At 40.4% G+C, this 1,861-nt stretch overlaps 1 protein-coding gene across 1 annotated transcript in view; it reads left to right on the forward strand.

Annotated features, from left to right (window-relative positions):
* Nucleotides 1-744, forward strand: part of LOC102290825 — a 7,518-nt gene extending 6,774 nt beyond the window's left edge. The window contains exon 5 of the mRNA XM_042216935.1: nt 518-744. Within this exon, the coding sequence (XP_042072869.1) occupies nt 518-744 (227 nt within the window). The remainder of the gene's footprint in view (nt 1-517) is intronic.
* The last annotated feature ends 1,117 nt before the right edge of the window (nt 745-1,861 follow it).

Below are 1,861 nucleotides of genomic sequence, written 5' to 3' on the forward strand. Positions count from 1 at the left end.
CAGATTAGAAACTGATCAGTCTATTGATCACACAATATTCCATCAATAGAACTGATTTGACTTTGATTTGTGTAACAAAGTGATTTCCACGTCTCCTTCATGATGTGACAGTGTCAGAGCTGAATGCACTTGTAGAGTATCATGTTTTTATGGCTCACATTTAAAGTGTTCCAGCTCCATCGTCACCACCCTGATGAAGATGATCTCTGATTGTGCTTTTTGGTTTTATATGATGTGTTGAATGTGCTTCATAGGACACCCCTCAGGTAACAAGTTTAGCGTTCCTGTGGTGAACATCTTGCATCTCTTTGAAATAAAGCTTTGACTCTGGACATGTGACAGTAACACTGAATTCTTAAAGAAGCAGTCAGCTGTACTGCTGCTAAAGACAACACTGTCTCTGTTTAGCAAAGTGGAACCAGTCAGACATTTTGTTTTATTTTCATCCAGTCAAAGAAAATGTGCTCAGTGCTGCTGCTGTCTGTTCAGCTCATTTTGTGCTGTGTTGTCCTCCCAGTCCCCAAGGTGGAGGTGGATTCAGGGGTGGAGTCTATCCAGCTGCCCTGCAAAACCACAGTTCGCCTCCCTAAAAACCCTAAAGTTGAGTGGAAGGACAGTTCAAATATGAAGGTCCACGTGCATCAGAACGGCCCTATACAGCAAGAAGGACAGTACCACCGTTACAGAGACCGAACAGAGATGAATGAAAAGTGGGTGAAAACACGAGACCTCAGATATAACTGAACAGAGATAACTGAACACCTGCTATAAAAAAAATGAGACTACAGTCTGACCCTGAAACACCCCACAGACTGGGACAGAGGCCCCTACACCTGCACCGTCTACAGCAGGGAGGGAAACGTCCTGCTGAGGAAACAAGTGAATCTGAAAGTCAGAGGTCAGTGCTGCTGCTCTGTGTGTGTGTGTGTGTGTGCGTGTGTGTGTGTGTGCGTGTGTGTGTATGTATGTGTGTGCGCGTGTGTGCGTGTGTGTGTGTGTGAGAGAGAGAAATCCAAGTTTCATTTGACATTCCTCAGTCTGATGTCAAATCATCTTAAGCTGTGGTTCCCTGTTGGTGAGACGGGTCCAGCTTTGACAAGCAGATGTTATTGTAGTTGTATCAGTAGACTTGTTTCCATACAGAGGAAAATATGATAACATTAAAGTAACCATAAATATATGTTGTTGCATCACCGTCATCCATCCATTCTCTTCCTCTTATCCTTGCCGGCGTCGCAGGAGGGGCTGGAGCCTATCCCAGCCACCATAGGGCGAGAGGTGGGGTACACCCTACACACATAGAGACAAGGTTGTTTGTCACACCTCAGCACCGACATATTACATGAAATCCACACTGTAAAAAAATATTCCGTAGAAAAACAGAAAATGTCCTGGTAATTTTCTGCCAGTACATTTTCTGTTTTTTTACGGAGGTTTGACGGACCTTTCTGTAAATGATAAAACGGAAAATTCTGTAGATTTACAGTATACTCTCTGTACTATTTACGGACATTTCCTTCAGCTATAAAACAGAAAATTCCGTTTATTCACAGTATATTTTCTGTATCATTAACTGATATTTTCCGTTAATAGAAAAATTGAAATTTCTGTTTATATTACTATTTCCAAGCACTTCTTTTCACTGTAACTCATTGAATATAGTTCTTTATATCCATAAACGTATTTCTATGCAATTACAACCTAGTACACCATGTACTCAAAAATTCATAAATTAAAACTTAAATTAATTTGTGCTTCGTACACAACAGCATTGGTACAATTAATGTTAAATATTCTTTTATTCTCCTTAACTCAAACACTATACTAAAATATAATGACAGCATCCATCTTGTCATAAAAC

Source organism: Haplochromis burtoni, unplaced genomic scaffold, assembly GCF_018398535.1.
Source record: "Haplochromis burtoni strain Fernald_Lab_line unplaced genomic scaffold, NCSU_Asbu1 Contig_1376, whole genome shotgun sequence".
NCBI lineage: Eukaryota > Metazoa > Chordata > Actinopteri > Cichliformes > Cichlidae > Haplochromis > Haplochromis burtoni.